This window comes from Nicotiana attenuata, chromosome 5 (genome assembly GCF_001879085.1).
Source record: "Nicotiana attenuata strain UT chromosome 5, NIATTr2, whole genome shotgun sequence".
NCBI lineage: Eukaryota > Viridiplantae > Streptophyta > Magnoliopsida > Solanales > Solanaceae > Nicotiana > Nicotiana attenuata.
The window spans coordinates 13,148,802-13,166,622 of record NC_031993.1 but is presented as its reverse complement, the minus strand read 5'-3'; the positions used below and the strand labels follow the sequence as shown (position 1 = coordinate 13,166,622).

General features: G+C 35.2%; 2 protein-coding genes across 2 annotated transcripts; one reads left to right on the top strand and one right to left on the bottom strand.

Annotated features, from left to right (window-relative positions):
* LOC109225980 (FT-interacting protein 1-like) lies at positions 5,720–8,197 on the top strand. The gene has a single exon (XM_019390784.1). It carries the CDS (start codon positions 5,720–5,722, stop codon positions 8,195–8,197), a length of 2,478 nt encoding a protein of 825 aa, XP_019246329.1.
* Positions 11,060–11,602, bottom strand: LOC109225979 (uncharacterized mitochondrial protein AtMg00810-like). Its single transcript, XM_019390783.1, has one exon. The coding sequence runs from the start codon at positions 11,600–11,602 to the stop codon at positions 11,060–11,062; it is 543 nt and encodes a 180-aa protein (XP_019246328.1).

Genomic DNA, 17,821 nt, shown 5'->3' with positions numbered 1-17,821 from the left:
CTTAAGATGGTTAGTTTAGCCTTGTCCTTCGTGGGCCATAACTTCCCACAAGCTAGCCCCATCATGTTTTAAAAATTGTTCATATTTTTAAATTTTAAGTTCTACCTAAAATGCAAAAAACAAATTAAATAATTAATATTAATAATAATAATATTTACAGGTCAAAAAATATCTTACTTGTTTACTCTTTCAAAGCATGAGGATTGGCATTCGGCCAATATTTGATCTTTCCTGGGGTATAGTGGAGCTTTAATTTTATTCAGCAAGGAACCATTTCACTCGACGTCAAATGATCAAAGCTAAAAGCTTTAGATATTTTTTGGATGGAAAGCTTTTGCAAAATTAAAGCACTTTGAGATTGATTCAATAGATTATAATGAGATACAAAATAAACGACAATATTTCATTCATTCAAAATCAAAATTCAAAACAAAATATTAAAAAAAAAAAAACATGACACTTATAGCATATTTAACACCAGCACATCAAGCTTATCTTAGTATGCTTGTGACAGGTTATCTTAACGTTTTCATTTCCATCTACATCTCCAATTTATATACTATGTTAATTAGTTAAATATTAAAAAATTAATAAATTTTAAGAACTAATAATAGTAATTAAATTTTTCTTTTACTGTGTCCACGAGCCGACCCAGACCAACCTCATTCAAGTCTCAAGGCGGACCGGGCTTGCTTGAGTCGGGCCAAAAAAGCCTCATTCTTAGAGAGTACTCCATTCATAGATGGGCTCCAAAAATCTTAGCTCATCCCAATAATCACAAGATATGATGGGTCAGCCAAACGGCCAAATCCACATTAACCACTCTACCTAATATTGTGGATAGTACTTAATGACTATATATTTAAATCTATCTATACTATATTAAAAGCACGAAAGCCCTTAGCGAAATGTCGTTCGCCTTTTTTACCCTTCAAAAATAAACTTTACATGGGACAATAATGTAATTTAAGTTAATTTCCTAATATTTAGGACTTTAAAATTAGCTAAAATTTTGATTATTAAATTTTCCTTATTTGAACTTTGAATAAACTCCTAATATTTAGGTTACATAAAAATGTTTCTTATTTTAACTGTCTAAATTAATATAACTTCTCTCCTACACGTACATTAGATATTTACCCATAAAAATAGATCAATCTTAAGACTTTAATTATTGAAGTTGACTAAGAAAATTCTAAACCAAACTTAAAAGGCAGATCAGTAAGAAAATATCTTTAAGTAAATTTACAAACGACATGTCAATATTTGAAAATAATAATAGTTTGTAGTGGTAAAGAATGCTACAATATATTTTTTTTACGTATTTTTTTAACGTATTGTAATATATACATGTATCAAATCAAAAGCTCAGTTAGAATATTGGATAAGTGAAGGGTATATAAGATGCTCTAATTTTTATATTGAAATTAATAACAATAAATTGTATTGTAATTATTTTATCCATTTAAAATAATTTCTTATTCTCTAAAATATATGATACAATTTTATCCAGCATAAAATTTATTTTTAAAGAGTAACGATTAAAATTTTGCAAAATTTGTTTTTAATGAAACTTCAACACGAAATATATTTTTGATCGATTTTTTTATCCTATAAACATATATTTCTCCTAGGAAAAAATATTATTTAATTATATTTAATACTTTAGGACTTTGAAATCAACTAAAACTTTGCTTATTAATCTTTGTTTATTTCTTTAAGAAACACTGATTTTTACTCTTTTGGCCACTGAGCACGAAGTTTAAGAAAGAAGAAAAACTTTTAAAATTTATGATCTAAAATAAGACACAGATATTTATGCAGCTACAAATTATCTTCTTAAGAGTAAACTAGAAAATTTAAAATTAAATTATCTATCTATATCTATACTATATACTATATTAAAAGCACGAAGGCCCTTAGTGAAATATTGTTCGCCTTTTTTACCCTTTAAAAATAGAGTTCACACTAGATAAAATAGTCAATTAAGTATTTCCTAATATTTAAGACATCAAAGTTCATTGAAATTCGTTATTAATTCTTTCCTTATTTAAACTAGATACCTAAAATTTAGGACTTTAAAATTGATTAAAAGTACCTTAACTAAATGTTTAACAAGTCAATTACTTGGTATGTTAGTACAAAATTGTAGGCGTTCATAGTTTTCAGAATTAAGTGACATCCTAATGACACTCTAATTGTATTCACGATGAACAAAATTATTTTTAACATCAAATAAGTAATTTCTTCTAAGAACTATTTTACTTTTTTTTTTTGTCTTCTCTATTACTTTAGATTATTATAAAAGCACGAAACTTCAATGCAAAATTGATCAACCTTTTTATGATTTAATAATAAATTTCACATTGGACAAAATTATTGCTTAATTGTAACTTTCTAATATTCAGGACGTTGAAATTAACTTAAATTTTTATTATTAAATCTTTTCTATTTAAACTATACAGGAAATCCTAATATATAGGAATATAATCACAATAAGATAAATTATACAAGTTGAGTAAGTTAATTTTAACAAAAATTTATCTTTTTAAAAATTTATATTCATCAACATAAAATACACGCGCAACGCGCGTATTATAAGACTAGTAGCATAAAATTTATCAATACGGCGGAGGAGTGTCAACAATAATAAAAAGGAAATAACAAGGCACGTACTATTAAGACTACGTATGAGTAGGGCCAAAGGTCATTCTCAAAATAATAAAAAGGAAATAAGGACTGCTATAAATAGAATTTTATTTATGGTGAATGTCTATATTTAGAGAGATTCTAGGGTTTATTACTTGGTGGCTAAGTCACCCTCTCCCTATAAATAGATGATTCTATTCCATTGTAATTCATCCCAAATCAATAAGAATTCTCTCTCTCTACTTTTCTCTGCAATATTATTCTTATTCTTTTATTATTTTATAACACGTTATCAGCACGAGACTGTAACCAATTGAGTAGAAGCTTTGGGATTGAGCATAATGATTGTCAATTATTCCATGAACTTCCTTCATGATTAAATTCTGGATTTAAGGTAAGTATTTTACCGTATTTTTCTCTTTTANTATATATATATATATATATATATATATATAGTTTCAATCTAAAATTCTAACTAAAATCACGTCGAATCTTTAATAAATTCTCTCAAAATTGAGATATAAACTCCAAAGGATATTCTTAATTATTTGAAACAATACCTGATCTAAACAATTAATAATTTCACAAAATCTAATTTTTAAATTTAAAGCTTTAAAGCTTTTTAATAATTATCAGTGGAGATTTTAATAGGTGTTGTTTCTTTTTTTACTGTTTCAAGATAACTAACCAATCTTATTCTTCTCCATTATATCGGATTTTCCGTGATTTCAAAAGCTCCAATTGCATTATGCAATACAATCATGAATTTTGACATGGTGTTTGAGTATTTGAACTGACGAAAACTGCCCAAAATTCACCAACTAATATCTTTCAACGTTTCTCCAACTAGTGGATTTTTTGCAGTATTTGAGACGTAATAAGTGTGATACAAATTTGGGAAAGGAAGAAGAGGGAGAAAAAATGGGTAAGATTGGAGTTTATATAAATGATAAATTGTATATGCTAATGTAATTAAGTGATCTCTTTAAAACGAGTAAATAAGTTTATAATATAGTATAAATTAGGTAAAAATTCCTTGCGTAGATCTCCCAAAAACTTCAGGGAAAATGACATTGTACAACCGCTCTCAAAACAATAGCCAAAAAAAATATTTTTTGTATAATTTCGTGTGTGTGTGTGTGTGTGTATATATATATATATACGTGTTGTATGTTATATACAAAAATTATAAAAAATTTATACATATTTTTAGCTACCAATATAAATAGTTTCTTGCGCGGGCCAAAAGTAAAAAAAGCCTAAAACTCTACATGATAGGTAAACAAGCCCAACCTCCATACGGTGAGGAGCTCCATTAGCAAAATTCTTGTAAAAATAGCACGGTATAGCCAGTTTTCGGACTGGTCAATCAAAAATAACCAGCGTTTACCAAGTCAATGAAAAATAGCCACTATTTTGCTGCAATAGAGACCGGTCCAACATAATATACTGGAGTTCGCTGCACTTGTGTATGAACTCCAGCATATTATGCTGGACCGGTAGACTTTGCTAGCTCCAGTATAATATACTGGAGACTGGAGCACTGGTGCTCCAAACTCCAGTATATTATACTGGACCAATATACTTGCTGGAACTCCAGTATATTGTGCTTGAGTTCTAGTGTACTTATGCTGAAACTCCATCATATTATGCTGGAGTTTCAGCATACTTATTCTGGAACTCAAGTATAATATGTTGGAGTTCAAGTATACTTATGCTGGAACTCCAGCATAATATACTGGAGTATTTTCCGGGTTTTGAACAGTGTTTTCGCTCAGATTTATCTTTATATAAAAAGTGGCTAAATTTCGATTACTTTTAAAATTGGGCTATTTTTGAACGACCAGTTATAAATCTGGCTATTTTTAAAATTTACCCAAAATTCTTCGTCAACAGAAAGAAATGTATGCATGTAGCCATTTAATGTCCAACAAGAATACATGGTTCCTATTTTACCTAAATTACAAATTACTTATTTGTTCTTTGAAAAAAACAAACAAAGAAGAAACATTTGAACGGTTAAATAGAATTGATGAATTTTGAGCCTAATTAATTTGTTGTATAAATTAACAACTTTAGTGTTGGTATTTAAAGAGGACAATAAATTCACCTTCAATGCATTTAAGGTAGATAAATTTCTTCAATTTTAATTTGATTTAATCCTAATCCCAACTCGAGGATTGAGCAATGAGGACAACCCTATGAAAAAGCAAGCTGATTTTACCGGTGAAATGAAACATCTGTTCGTCTTCTTATTATAATATATTTTTAGCGAAAATCTTCACTATGTTTTTTTGTGTCTAATAAAAAAATACTAAATAAATTCTTCATTTTCATTTGTTAGGTAATTCAAACTTCTCAAAAATACTGATCAAAGTAGTATTACTTTGTTACTAAATATACACCTAAATCGCCAAAAATACAACAACAAACCAGTAATAATCTCACTTGTGGGATTTGGTAAGGGTAGAGTGTATGCAGAGCTTACCCCTCTCTACCTTCCCTACCCATGAGTGTAGAGAGGCTGTTTGTGGGAGACATTCGGCATAAAAACAAAAGATCTGTAACAACAATGTAACAACAACAGAAAACATACAAATCGCCAAAAATATTGAATACAATTATAAATATAAATAAATATAAAATTTAATGCCCTACAAGTACTCTCTAATAGTAGTAGTAATTAATGGAGTACAAAGTATTTCTTCTGTATTTTTCTGCTTCTGGCTTCTATTTTTATCTATTTTACTTTGTTTTATATTATGTTATAGCTAATCATGGGGTATCAGTTACTTGCTGAACCAGAATCCATCCTTAATCAAATAGTAATAATAATTAATTCTAACGTTTAAAATCCAATTTAAGTTTCTTTCCGTTTTCAAATATTTTCGAAAAAGAAAGTGATTGCTGGCATTTGTATCAGTTACCAAAATCTTAGGAGATACAATAAATCCATCTTTATTTATACGGAGGCTTTTCAAATAAACTGATCGTTGCATTCTTTGAGGAAATATAGTGGCGTCTTTCTTCAAACATCATTCACATTGTTTCAAGCTGTGTTCTTGCTAGTATGTCTAACCAAAATCCAGGCCAACACCAGAACAAGAACCAAAATCCAGGCCAACAACAGAACAAAAGCAAGAACCAAAACCAAAACCAAATTCAAAGCCAAAATCAAAACCAGAACAGGAATCAAATAAATCACAACTTTTGTCCACCAGAAAATGAAGATTTTAATCTAAAGGAGACTACTCCAATTCTTGGTGGTGGAAGAGTTACTGCAAATGACAGACTTGGAACAGCATTTGATCTCGTTGAGCAAATGCATTACCTCTACATAAGGGTAGTGAAAGCCAAAGAGCTACCTTTAAAAAAAGATGGCAATAGCAATCCTCACCCTTTTGTTGAAGTGCAACTTGGGAACTTAAAAGGTCTCACTCTGCACTTTGAAGACAGGTCTAGTCCTGATTGGAACCAAGTTTTCGTCGTGTTGAAGGACCGGATTCAATCAAGAATTCTTGAAGTTTGCTTGAAGGATAAATCAAGAACTAGTGGTAATGATGATGGTTTGATTGGAAGAGTAGTTTTTGAGGTAAATGAGGTGCCAAAAAGGGTACCCCCGGATAGTCCTTTAGCTCCTCAATGGTACTGGTTGGAGAATAGGAAGGGAGAAAAGGTGAAAGGAGAGTTAATGTTGGCTGTTTGGATAGGGACACAAGCTGATGAAGGATTTCCAGAAGCTTTACATTTAGATGCTACAGCAGTAAATGGTGATGGTGTTGCAAATATAAAATCTAAGGTTTATTTATCACCTAGACTTTGGTATCTGAGAGTCAATGTGATAGAAGCTCAAGATTTGCAGCTAAGTAACAAGAACAGGCAGCAGCCGGAGATTTACGCGAGGATTACACTAGGAAATGTTGCTTTAAGGACTAAGATTTCTTTGAGTAAGAATGTTTGCCCAACATGGAATGAGGATTTGATGTTTGTAGCTGCAGAACCTTTTGAGGATCAGTTGGTTTTGAGTGTGGAGGATAAGGTGGCACCAAATAAGGATGAACAACTTGGGAAGTGTGTCATCCCTTTACAAGATGTCGAAAAAAGGTTAGATTTTAGTACTCCAATTAGTAAGTGGTATAGTCTTGAGAAGGATGTTGTGTCTGAAGATGGCAACAAGAAAGTTGCCAAACTAAACAGCAAGGTTCACTTGAGGCTATCTTTTGATGGTGGATATCATGTTCTTGATGAATTAACACATTATAGTAGTGATCTCAAGGCAACATCCAAGGAGTTGTGGAAACCAAGCATAGGGGTACTAGAACTTGGAATCTTGAATGCTCAAGGTTTATCCCCGATGAAGAATAGAGATGGCCGCGGGATTACAGATGCTTATTGTGTGGCAAAATATGGTCAAAAATGGATTAGGACAAGAACAATCCTCAACAGTTTCAATCCCAAATGGAATGAACAATACACTTGGGAGGTATTTGATCCTTGTACAGTGATCACAATTGGAGTGTTTGATAATTGTCATTTGCAAGGTGCAGATAAAAATGACAAAGTCAGTGATTCAAAAATTGGGAAGGTAAGGATTAGACTCTCAACACTCGAGACTGATAGAGTTTACACTCATTCATATCCTCTCATAGTGTTGACACCAGCAGGGGTGAAAAAGATGGGAGAAATTCAATTGGCTGTGAGGTTTTCTTGTTCATCTTTACTCAATATGTTGGCAATGTACTCTCAACCCTTATTACCGACTCTACATTACCTTCACCCACTGACTTATTACCAAATTGACAACCTAAGGCACCAGGCTACTCAAATTGTTGCCACGAGGCTAAGCCGCGCTGAGCCACCATTGAGAAGAGAGGTGGTTGAATACATGCTTGACGTGGGATCAAACATGTGGAGTATAAGAAGAAGCAAAGCCAACTATGTTAGGATAGCTGGGATATTAACAGGCTTGATTGCAATTTGCAAATGGTTCAATGGGATTTGCACTTGGAAGAACCCTTTTGCAACAGTACTAGTGCACATCATATTCTTTCAATTCGTGTGCTTCCCAAGGCTGATTTTAAGCGCCATCTTCGTCCTTCTTTTCTTGATCGGGACATGGAATTATAGAATGAGGCCAAGAAATCCACCACACATGGATATCAAGTTGTCACAAGCTGAAATAGTTCCTTGGGATGAATTGGATGAGGAGTTTGACACGTTCCCAACATCTCGAAACATCGATGTTGTTAGAATGAGGTATGATAGGTTAAGAAGCATTGGATCAAGAATGCAAGCTGTTGCAGGGGATTTAGCTAATCAAGGGGAGAGATTCTATAACTTGTTAAGTTGGAGAGATCCTAGAGCTACTGCTCTTTTTCTTATATTCTGTTTGATTTCTTCAATAGTACTATATGTCACTCCTTTTAAAGTTGTGGTGACTATTATGGGGTTCTATACAATGAGGCACCCAAGATTCAGAGAGAAACTTCCTTCTGTGCCCTTAAGTTTCTTCAGGAGATTGCCTGCAAAAACAGATAGCTTGTTGTGATTTGCAGGCATGGTTGCATTTGGTGGTGGATTTTGAATTAAATTTTTCTTTAGTTTATTCTTGTTGATCTTGTTATGGGAGCATTTATATTTTCTGTTTATTAGTTTATCATCAGTAGGGATGATCATTTCTTTTCAATAAAATCTGGGAGGTGCTACTATGATTTAATTTGATAGTGATTGGTCTGTTCTAATCTCTCTCTCTCTCTCTCTCTCTCTCTCTCTCTCAGATTTTAACTTATATTCTTCTTCTTTCATGCATTGTCTCATTTTTCTGTTATTCTTTTTTCTTTGGATAATTCTATCACGATATATACCAGCATGAAACATACTTTTAAAAACTGCAGAACTTAAAAGGCTTGTAAGTTAACTCCATTTCTTTCTTTTGGTATTTATCAAATGCATTTCATAATTGCGCTATGCTTCTACGTGCTCTTCCATTTCACTCCTTTTCCTAACAATAGTTCTAAGTTATGTATAAACCTCAGTGATTAGTCCAAACCATATTCTTATTGGCATTAGTACATCATGCTTGGCAGAGCCAAAATTTGAATCTTATGGGTTCGAAATTTTAATCTTTTTAATTAAAGTCACCTAGTTATAAATTAATAACTAGGTAATTTGCCCGCGCTTCGCGCGTTCATGAATGATGTCATTCAATCTCACTCCTTTTACTATATTGTCATACAATCTCACAAAAATGTGGAGACTCATGTCAGCCATTGGACAATTTCAATATAAATACTTTAGAAGCATGATCGCGTATGAGAAACAAAATACTATAAATAAGAATTGTAGTGTTTATATCCATCCCTTGCCATTCGAAATGTTTTTGCCAAAATATTATTATCGTCTAACATTTCAGATAAGCCCTGAACAATTTTAGATTCAACTTCTTCATGGAGCAGACTATTCATTCTGTTATGCATCTCATTTTTAGTATCATATATATAGAACGGGGCAAATTGTGTTTTTTTTTTCAATTTCCGGCAACAGAGAGCCAATGTGATGATAATTTTGACCACTCATCCTGAAACCACGTATGGGGCCTTTGAACGATTGATGCTTCTGTCAACTCGGCCTCCCATAGATGTAAATGCGAACATCGAGTTATAAACTCTGATATATTTTCGAAAATTAATACCAAGTTGTCCAGAAGATAATAATATGTCTTTTACCCTTTAACTCCTGCTTTAGTTATGCTTGTAAAATTCATAACAACCAAAAAATATGTACCTGTATTGTACCCAAAAATATGTTCCTGCATGTTGAAGATTGTTTTGTATATTTCTACTGCTTTGAGAACACATATAAACAGATCCTTCATTTACAAATATACATAGGTCGCGTCGCATGATACATAGGTCCCCTGCAATGTATTTACAAATATTCTTTAGTATATAAAGTACGATGCGATCTGCAAGAGATGTCGCTTCGCAAAAGCAAATATGTCGAGAATGTTTACATGTACAACAATACCATAGTTTGGGATTCATGGTGAAAGGATCCGGATGGGATTACAGTTGGTACTAACAAAAGATGAGAAATAATTAGTTCACAAGTGCTACTGGAATTGAAGCAGCATAAGGTCCTGCTAATCTTATGAACACCAGTATTCTAGTTTTCTATATTCACATATCAATTTAAGAGTATAAATAACTACTTCAGCATCGTCCTTAAGATAGATAGCACGATAAGTAACAACATACCGTTCTGTTGAGGGAACACATGTCTCCTTATGCAGTTTCGTAACTTCATCAATTTTTTGAATTGTTTCACAAATTGTAGGAGCAAAACTATTTTCTTTTCTGGCTGATTGTTGTGTTTATTTTGAATTTATACGGCCTTTTGCTTCAATCTGGCATAATGGTATTTGCATTTTTTGATATCAACCAATTCATCATTCTTCCTGTTACATTGCACTGTTGTTGCATATCTCTTCAGTTTTATTTTAAGCATCCTCTCTTGCCGAGCTAAAATTGTCATTTGCAAGGTGCTGATAATTGTCAGTTTCAATCTTCTCATAGTGTTGACACCGACAGGTGTAAAGAAGATGAGAGAAATTCAATTGGCTGTGAGGTTTTCTTGTTCATCTCTACTCAATATGTTGACTATGTACTCTCAACCCTTATTGCCAACTCTATATTACCTCACCCACTGACTTATTACCAAATTGATAATCTAAGGCACCAAGCTACTCAAATTGTTGCCACGAGGCTAAGTCGCGCAGAGCCACCATTGAGAAGAGAGGTGGTAGAATACATGCTAGATGTTGGCTCAAACATGTGGAGCATAAGAAGAAGCAAGCTAACTATGTTCGAATAGCTGGGATATTAACAGGCTTGATTGCTATTTGCAAATGGTTCAATGGATTTTGCTGAAATGCAAGAGATTTGGAGGTGTAACAATGGCAGATTGAGAGAGAGAGTCAGCTGAAGAAGAAATGAATCAGTGTTCTATTGAAGATTATGGTCGGTACATTTATACACCTAACTATCCAACTAATTTAAGTTAAGCAACTAACTATTGACCAACTCACTAACAACTTCCACATAACAGAAAGACACATGACTAATACATGTGCTATTCTGTATCACAATATGCCCCCTCAAGGTGGAGGGTATAGAATGTTAAGCACTCCAAGCTTGTCGAGTATATGCACATGTTGAGCAGTTCCTAAGCCTTTGGTTAGAAAGTCAGCATACTGCTCCTTTGTGTTCACATGTATTGCTTGAACTACCCCTTCTTTGATCTTGTCTATAATGAAATGACAATCGATTTCTATGTGTTTTGTCCATTCATGTAGTATCGGATTTGCTGCAATCTGAATAGCAGACTTACTATCACTAAGGATTGTCACTGGCTATGTAATCTTCACACCCAAATCTTTAAACAAACCAAGTAACCATATGATCTCAGCAGTTGCAGCAGCCATGCTTCTGTACTCAGCTTCCGTTGAGCTCATTGACACAATTTGTTGTTTCTTTGATTTCCAAGACACCAAGGAACTCCCAAACTTTATCACATAACCCGTAACTGACCTTTTTGTGTTGGGACATGCCGCCCAGTCTGAGTCACACCAGCATGTTAACTCCCATGTGTGACCAGAAGCCATTAAGATTCCTTGTCCTAGTGCACCTTTTAAGTACCTTACAACTCTAACTGCAGCATTCCAACGAGACTTATTGGGCCTTTGCATGAACTGACTTAAGGTTTGCATAGCATAATTGATGTCAGGTCTTGTAATGGTGACATACAGTAGCTTGCCAACTAGCCTTTGATAGGCACTGATTTCCTGCAATAGGGAATCATCCTTGACTTTATTTGCCTGATCATATTCCATTGAAGTGAATTTTGCATTAGCCTCCAAGGGCGTGCAAGCAGGCTTAGCTCCACTTAACCCCATCTCTGAGATGAGCTGCACTACATACTTCCTCTAGTTCAACAAAATGCCAGCCTTAGATTTTAGTACTTCAATTCCCAGGAAGTACTTAAGTTCTCCTAAGTCCTTGACTTTGAATTTCTGGTGTCGGATATTCTTGGCCTGTTTAATCAAGCTTGCACTGCTTCCTGTGATAAGAAGATCATCCATATAGACTAGGACAATCACTACCTCTTCCTGGCTCTTCAGAGTGAATAGGGAATATTCATTATTGCTTTGAACAAAACTTGCACTTAGGAGTGCTTCTGTTAGCTTGATGTTCTACTATCTTGAGGCTTGTTTAAGCCCATATAAGGACTTCATTAACTTGTAGACTTTCCGCTCACCTTGTTGTCTAAATCCCTCAGGCAATTCCATATAAACTTCCTCATACAAATCACCTTGCAAGAAGGCATTGTATACATCCATTTGGAACAAGTTCCACCCTTTTGAAGCAGCAAGTGCTATGATTGACCTCACAGTGACCATCTTTGCCACTGGAGAGAAAGTGTCATGATAGTCCAATCCTTCTCTTTGACTATACCCCTTTGCCACTAACCTTGCCTTATATCTCTCAATGTCCCCATCTGCTTTATACTTAATCTTATATACCCATTTTGGGCCTCCTATATTTTTACCCTCTGGAAAATCAATTATGCACCATGTTTTGTCATATTCCAAAGCCTTTATCTCCTGCTTCATAGCCTCAATCCATCTACTGTCCTTGACAGCTTCTTTGAAGGACTGTGGCTCAACCTGTTGAGAGAACTTGGCCAAATAACATTGGTAACAGGAGGATGTTTGTCATAAGACAAATAGTTTGAAATTGGATAATTGCAGGTAGTAGCCTTCTTTGTAGTGATGTAATCTTTCATCCATAGTGTCTCCTTGGTTTGTCTTGAAGATTTCCTTCCTGTGTTTGGCGGTACATTTTCATTTTCTTCTTTAAGTGATTGTTGCATTTCATTGTTCAACTCATTCTGAGACTCTGCATCCTATAATGATGCATTAGGACTTTGAGCTTCTGCATCCTGAAAACCTGCTGCATCAAAACCATCAGATATTGCCCCCTCAACTTCATGTTGTATATCATCTTAAACATCTGTGTGATCTACACCTGCTGCTGTTTCTGGTAAGTTTGATCACAAAGAGTACTACTGTAATATGATGTCTTCATATGTAGAGGAGAAGACATACTTGCTCATATTAGTGCTTCCTTTGGCAAAAGGAAACTCAGACTCCCAGAAAACAACATCCTGCTAGTAAAGAAGTGTCTAGTTTGTAAATCCAGAAGTATATATCTCTTCTGTGTTTTAGAGTATCCCATCAAAACTGCTGCTTTGGCTCTCTCAGCAAATTTGTCTCCCTTGGGCAGATTTGTTGCATAGCACAGACAACCTAGACCCTTAGATGAAGAAGGGAAGCCTTTCTACAATGTAATAACTCAAAAGGTACCTTGCCCCCTAGAATGCTGGATGGTAACCTATTTATCAAATACACTGCAGCCTCCACACACATGCCCCAATACTTCATAGGAATGGACCCCTGAAATTTCAAGGCCTTAGCAATATCAAGAATATGTATGTGCTTCCTTTCTACTATACCATTCTGCTGAGGAGTATAAGGACAACTACTCTGATGAATAATGCCAAGATTACTCAACAGAGATGCACATTGTGAATTAAAGAATTCAGTCCCATTATCTGATCTCAGTACTTTAACCATGACTCCAAATTTGTTAAGAAACTATTTTATTGCTACTATTACTTCAGACTTCGGCTACAAAAAATGTACCCATGTGTATCTAGAGTGATCATCCACAATAGGAATTAATACTTGTTATCAAATGTAGGAACCTTAAAAGGGCCCCAAAGATCCATGTGTACAAGATGAAACAATCCATCAGCTCTAGAATCACTAAGTGGGAATTTCAACCTAGTTTGTTTTGCTAAGGGGCAAACAAAGCAATTATTCTATGCTATACTACTAACATAGCTATGTAACTCCTTTATATTATTCATAGTTGATAGTGAAGGATGTCCCAGTCTCATGTGCCATAGGCTGCTGCTTCCTCCACACAGTCTGCTCATTGCACAAATGGCCTTCAGCTTGTTAGTTAATCTTCCATCTCTAAGCACATATAATCCACCTCTCTCTACCAATCCCCTTCACCCTTTCATTGCAGAGGTCCTGGAATACATAGAAATCAGGGAATAAATTGATATTGCAAGATAGTGCTCTTGTGAGCTTTGAGACTCATAATAGGTTAAACCTAAAATCAGGTATATAAAGGACATTTTTCACTGTTTCTTTATCCAGCAAATATGCACTGCCAGTATGTGTGACATAAGTGAAGTAGTATCCCTTGTTCTCAGTTGTTGTCTGTACATGCCCATCTAGTTGAGAGCATGATCCAACATCTGCTTGATTCACAGCTGCAAGGGGTTCTCTTTTCCAATTATCTGGCCTTCCTCCACCATGATTTTGACTCCCATTACCAGTATTTCTCCAGTTGTCAGAGTTCCTTGTACCCTGCTTCTTCTTTGGAACAAAATCTAATGGATAGCCAATGATTTTGTAACAATTCTCCTTGGTGCGACCTTTCATCCGCCAGTGCTCACATTGCAGAAATTGCCTTTTGCCTAGAAATCCTTGTCCCCTGCCTGTTGCTTGCATAGCCAAGGAAGGATCACCTCTATCAGTCACAACATTAGCACCCACACTCTGCTGACTTTCATCCTGTACAATCATTGCATAGGCCTGATTTAGCATATGTGTAGTTGTCTTTATGAGAATTTGTCTTCTCGCCTGATCATAAGACTCATTCAATCCACTAAGGAATTGCATAACTTGTTGTTGATGTAGTTGTTCCATATTTTCCTTAGACTTAGGGCATCCGCAATTAGAGAAAGGGAATATAACACATCATACTCATGCCAAAGTTCCTTTAGTTTGTGAAATAGAATAAAACTGAGCTGGTTCCCTATGAGAGGGTTGCAATTTCACGATGCAATTAAAAAATTCTTAATCGATTGACCTTATCAAATCTCCACCGTAGATCTTCCCAAACGAGATGAGCATCCGATGCATACACAATGCCACCAAAAAGCTCATCACACACATTGTTCATGATCCATGACAAAACAATAGCATTATAGGTCTGCCATTGCTCTTGTAAATCAACTGTCTTGTAGGATTCCTTTTTGCATATTCCGGTCACAACCCCTAGCTTCTTCTTCCCCGAAAAAGTGCAATCCTCATCGATCTACTCCATAACCTATAGTTTTTCGACCCATTGAGCTTTACCAGAATCAATACAGAGCTCGGAGTGTCTGAAGGACCCAAAAATAGAGGATGTGTGTGGTCAATTGTGTTCTCTCCCATTATCATGTCAATAACAGTAATTGATCGAACGAAATTGAGAGATTTAGGCAGCAATCAGTTTGAGATTGTCAAAACGTGAGATTCCAGTATCTCCCGCTCTGATACCATGCTGAAATGCAAGAGATTTGGAGGTGTAACAATGGTAGAATTTGAGAGAGAGAGAGAGAGAGAGTTAGCTGAAGAAGAAATAAATTGTTGTTCTATTGAAGATAATTGTCGATACATTTATACACCTAACTATCCAACTAATTTAAGTTAAGCAACTAACTATTGGACAACTCACTAACGGTTGTCACATAACAGAAAGACACATGACTAATATATGTGCTATTCTATATAACAATAGATTTGCACTTGGAAGAATTCTTTTGCAACAGTACTAGTACACATCATCTTCGTTCAATTTGTGTGCTTCCCGAGGCAAATTTTAAGCGCGATATTCGTCCTTCTTTTCTTGATCGGTACGTGGAATTATAGAATGAGGCCAAGAAATCCACCACACATCGATATCAAGTTGTCACAAGATGAAAGAGTACCTTGGGATGAATTGGATGAGGAATTCGACACGTTCCCAACATCTCAAAACATCGATGTTGTTAGAATAAGGTATGATAGGTTAAGAAGCATTGTATCAAGAATGCAAGTTGTTGCAAGGTATTTAGCTAATCAAGGGGAGAGATTCTATAACTTGTTAAGTTGGAAAGATCCAAGAGCTACTGCTCTTTTTCTTATATTCTGTTTGATTGCTTCAATAGTTGATGTAAACTAAGAGTCCACCAAACTATATAAAGAACCTAGTTCTCTATTAGTTCCCACATAACACACACACGTACACATAATGGTAAGTAAATAACACAGCAATATTTTACATGGAAAACTCTCAGCTCACGGGGTTAAAAACCACGACCTACACTCGTAGGAATTCAACTTCACTAACAGAGAAACTTTAGATTACAACCTATTGTAACCTAAGAATTAAACTCTTAATCTCTCACCTACTTGCAATAACTATATTACAAGCCTCTTTGTAATAACTCTATTACAAAGCAACAAACCTTGACTAACACTAGTCAAGAAACTAAACCAAATAATGGTTTAAATTTTTCCTACAAAGACACTTCTTGAAACTAGTGTAGGATTACAAATTAAGAACAAATAACAAAGACTCAACAAAGCTAAGGACTTAAGTTGTCTTCAATCTTTGGATCTGGTCCTTGAGGTTGCAGCAACTTTGTTCTTCAGAGAGGTGGTGGCTAGCACTTGAGAGAGAAAATCAATTTTAGGTTTTTCAAGTGTGTATTTTCCCTTTCCTCATGTTGGTAACATATAAGTGAGGTCATTAGGATGATGTAAGCAAGTATTCGGTACACAGCATGCTCTATAAACTGACTGCTGCACTATTGCGTGTGTAGTGCAACAGTGTAGCAGCTTTAACAATTGTAAGGAGTTGACTTGTAGTGACCAAAGGAATTGATAGACATCTGTTCCCTCTACCGTTTCTTTGATTGATATCATTGGAACTTGTGCCAGACATGTAACTTGTTGTTCTGAGCACTTTGAGGCTGTGTATCAGGTTACCTATCTAGTTCACATATGAAGTTTGTTAAATCATCAAAATACAAAAGCACATAACTTATCAATTTTCCTTTTTTGATGATGACAAACTTAGAATTGAAGTTTCCCTTGAGAACCAGATCTCCATACAATTCACCTTGCAGATTAGTTATATTCCCCCTAACCTGTTTCTCTTTCTCCCCCCTTCAATTTTTCTTCCCCCTTTTGGCATCATAAAAAATAATATATGCAAGAAAACGCAAAAAGAAGTCCAGCAAAGTTAACTCATACCGCTTGTGTGCTCACATCATAGCTAAAAATGGAGCACAAGAGTATAACATGGACAATAAAAGATTGAGATGCTCATTGATTAATTTGAGAAGAAAAACGTAGGCAGTAGTACCATTGTTACAAAACACCCACACAAAAAACAAGCTTAAAGTACCAGTGTCATAAAAACGACAAGCCAAAAAAGGACACTGGGCTAAGAAAACAAAGTTAAACTGGACACTAACAAAGGGACTGTTTAAGAGGCACTAGAAGAGGGAGGAAAGTATGAAGAGGTAAGGGCTTTGAGAAGAATATCCACTCGAGCATTTGCAGACCGCTGCTTGTTTTAGGTTCTCAACCTGTTTCCTCAGTTATGCATTTTCAACTGTCAAGTGGGCAACCTCTGCACCCTGCGCACTACTAGAACCAGGTTCCTCCTTGACTTGACTGAGCTGTCCCTCAAGAATGGCATTCCTAGCCTTTATCCTCTTTATTTCCTCATTAGTAGCAGTCTGAGCATCGATTAGCTGAGAAATCATAGAACTGCTGCCAGCACCCCTTCTTATCTATACACTCGCACTCCTCTAAGGTAGTCATTGAGAACTTTTGCTTTCGAGTTCCCACTACTGCTCTTCCTAAAGGTACTTTGAAATATTCGAACACTCTAGTGAGCAAGAACCCATAAGGCAAACCATGGTTCCCATCCTTGAAGTCAGCCACCTTTTTCGTATGTTCAATCATGATACCAGACAAGTTGATGGTAGTGTATCCATCGGGTGCTTCCATGAGGAACATATCTGCTATGAAGTAATGGAACGTCTCTCTACGCGAGGGAGCAGGACCTTGTTCACTATATCAAACATAAGCGGATATTTCGGAAGCAGGGCCTTCTTGTGCCCCCATTCCCCTCTTTGAACAACCTTATTCTTTAGAGTGATATTCCTAATGTTAGGGAAACAAGTACCTTCAATAGACGACATCCCATCAGTAGGAAAA

Bases quoted from the DNA above. Each gene is read 5' to 3' on its own strand.
- LOC109225980 (XM_019390784.1), top strand. From the start codon at position 5,720: ATGTCTAACCAAAATCCAGGCCAACACCAGAACAAGAACCAAAATCCA.
- LOC109225979 (XM_019390783.1), bottom strand. From the start codon at position 11,602: ATGGGGTTAAGTGGAGCTAAGCCTGCTTGCACGCCCTTGGAGGCTAAT.